The sequence below is a fragment of the Triticum aestivum genome, chromosome 3A, assembly GCF_018294505.1.
Source record: "Triticum aestivum cultivar Chinese Spring chromosome 3A, IWGSC CS RefSeq v2.1, whole genome shotgun sequence".
Classification (NCBI taxonomy): domain Eukaryota; kingdom Viridiplantae; phylum Streptophyta; class Magnoliopsida; order Poales; family Poaceae; genus Triticum; species Triticum aestivum.
Window position 1 is genome coordinate 441,034,608 of NC_057800.1, and position 2,271 is coordinate 441,036,878.

At 53.5% G+C, this 2,271-nt stretch overlaps 1 protein-coding gene across 1 annotated transcript; it reads right to left on the bottom strand.

Annotated features, from left to right (window-relative positions):
• Window positions 1-349: 349 nt before the first annotated feature.
• On the bottom strand, window positions 350-1,374 carry LOC123058395 (MYB-like transcription factor EOBI). Its single transcript, XM_044481126.1, has 2 exons — window positions 1,149-1,374; window positions 350-1,021 (listed from the first exon to the last, which is right to left on the bottom strand). Exons 1-2 carry the CDS (start codon window positions 1,285-1,287, stop codon window positions 528-530), a joined length of 633 nt encoding a protein of 210 aa, XP_044337061.1. The 5' UTR covers window positions 1,288-1,374; the 3' UTR covers window positions 350-527.
• Window positions 1,375-2,271: the final 897 nt, after the last annotated feature.

Genomic DNA, 2,271 nt, shown 5'->3' on the forward strand with positions numbered 1-2,271 from the left:
GTGATTTCTTGACCGGTTACTGACCAGACCGTTTGCCCGTACGTATAACATATAATTGGCATGTGAGGAGCCCAGCCGTAGATGCTCGAAGTCCCACCACACGAAATGTAGCTATTGATTTTCTTAAGAAAAAAGATAGCACTAGGCAGGAAGGCTCTTTAATTTGCTGCTGACTTGGATGTCATGTGCTGTGCAGGCTAAGTAGTGTGTAGTTAGCATGAAATGAGAAAGTGGACACGAGGGTGCGACGAGGAAGTCGCCAAATTTCTGGCTTGAGAGCACGTTACAAACCGCTGATCGTGCTTGTCCGAAATTAAAAGTGCACATGCATTTGCTAGCACGTCCACCTGCTCACTCATCGGAACAAACCGTGGTTCATCGACCAGTTTACAGCACAACTTCTTGTAAATACCCTACTGCCACCATGCATAATTGATCAAGTCCGCGTAGTGCCGTTTCTACGTCAAATAAACGTAGTAGTACTAGTAGCATGCATCCAAGCGAAGTGCAGAATAAAGAGGACGAGTCTAGAGTGCTTCGTACACTGGGTCTGAAAGCGGGAGAGTCTCCCAAAAATTGTCTTGGACGTTCCAAAAGTTACCGCCGAACTCAGACGGGAAGAAGCGCGTCGCCGACGCGCCCACATCAACCGTTTCGTGGTGGTCGGCGGCGACCCAGCTCAGGTCGGGGTAAGGGAAGCTCGTCTGCGTGTACTCGTCGCCGACGGTGGAGCTGGCGTGGCTCGTCGACGCCGACACGGACGATGTCGCCTCGCTCGTGGCTGGAAGCTGCTTCTGGTGCCCGGGCGCCTTCTTGTGTACCTTGGTCCTCCAGTAGTTCTTGACCTCGTTGTCGGTCCGACCGGGGAGGTGCTTGGCGATCTCGGCCCACTTGTTCCCCAGCCTCGAGTGGAGCTCCCGGATGACCATGTCCTCCTCCGGCGAGATGCTGCCGCGCCGCAGCCCCGGCCTGAGGTAGTTGAGCCACCGCAGCCTGCAGCTCTTCCCGTTCCGGTTCAGACCTGATCGAATCGACACATCATCACAAAGGCAAAAGAAATCTTTATAAGCTTCGACCGATATTCAACTGGCAGCAATGCACTACAAAAACCATGGCAATTAATCAATGTTGATCGAGTCTACTCTTACCAGCAGAGCGTGCGAGGTTGTCCCAGGAGCCTTCCCCGTGGTGGGAGATGTATCCGACGAGGATGAGGTCCTCCTCCAGCGTCCACGGACCCTTGCGCACCGCCGGCTCGCCGGCGCGGCCGCACATCATCCTGGCCATCCTGGTCAGTTTTTCTCCCTCTCTCTCTCTCTCGGGAACAGAGGAGCCCAGTGTTGTGTCGTCCTCGGTGAAGCTGAGCAGGGCAGAGACGAGTGTTTGAATTTTGATCGATCGGAAGGCGTCGGTGTTTATATAGGCGCGCCGAGGGCGGCATTGGTAATACGTAGAAGGCACGTGCAATGTAGTAGGAGTATTAGATTAGAGCCACGTGCCCCTAACTTGCTGTTAGCCTGGCATTTGCAACATGGCATTGCCATGTTTGGAGGAGGGCAGGCCTGCTTTAGCATTATTTTGATGTGCTTCCATTTGGGGAGGGCGAGTGCATGTACCCCAAACCTCATGGATCGCAAGTGCTACGAATCTACACCGGGTTAACTAGAAGAAGAAACTTAATTAGAAGAAAGTTGAGCTCATTGTTTCCTGTTCCATTTTCGCCTCACTGCTGCAGTGCACACTCGACGGTGACCAAAGGACACGTACAGCTGTAACCCCGTCGCGTCCACCAAGTCCAAACCAAACCAGAGGAGAGGATAGATCTCATCCCATCACCCGAGTGAATGTGCGCTCTCGCTTTCTGTTGGCGATGGAACGATCGATCGAGTCGACAGACGGGGCCGAGTCGTTTCAATCACGCACGTGCGGCGCCGATGCTTGTCTCTCGCGGCGCCTCCTCGCCACTTGCTGCTTGCCCGAAACGGAAGTGATTCCCATCCGACTCGTCCCCGGAACTGGTTAGGCGACATGCCGGATTTGGGAGGGGTCACCGTGGAGTGGATTGATTGATAGATAGATGTGCTGTGAGGCCGCTGCGGGCACGTTTTTCCGGTGGGAGTAAAGAGGCACGTCGCTCGCGAAAGAGACTTCCCAGCTGAAATGAACATGGCGCGAGTTGAGGGTAGCTCGTATGCTTAGAATTCGTGTGCTAGAACCAACTCACTGGGTTCAAGTTCACTAATGCACGCATTTTTTTTTGAATTTATTTTT

Excerpts from the sequence above, each read along its gene's own strand:
- LOC123058395 (XM_044481126.1), bottom strand. The coding sequence starts at position 1,287 with ATGGCCAGGATGATGTGCGGCCGCGCCGGCGAGCCGGCGGTGCGCAAG. Across the intron at positions 1,022-1,148 it reads CAACCTCGCACGCTCTGCTG|GTCTGAACCGGAACGGGAAG; the intron begins GTAAGAGTAGAC and ends CGATTCGATCAG.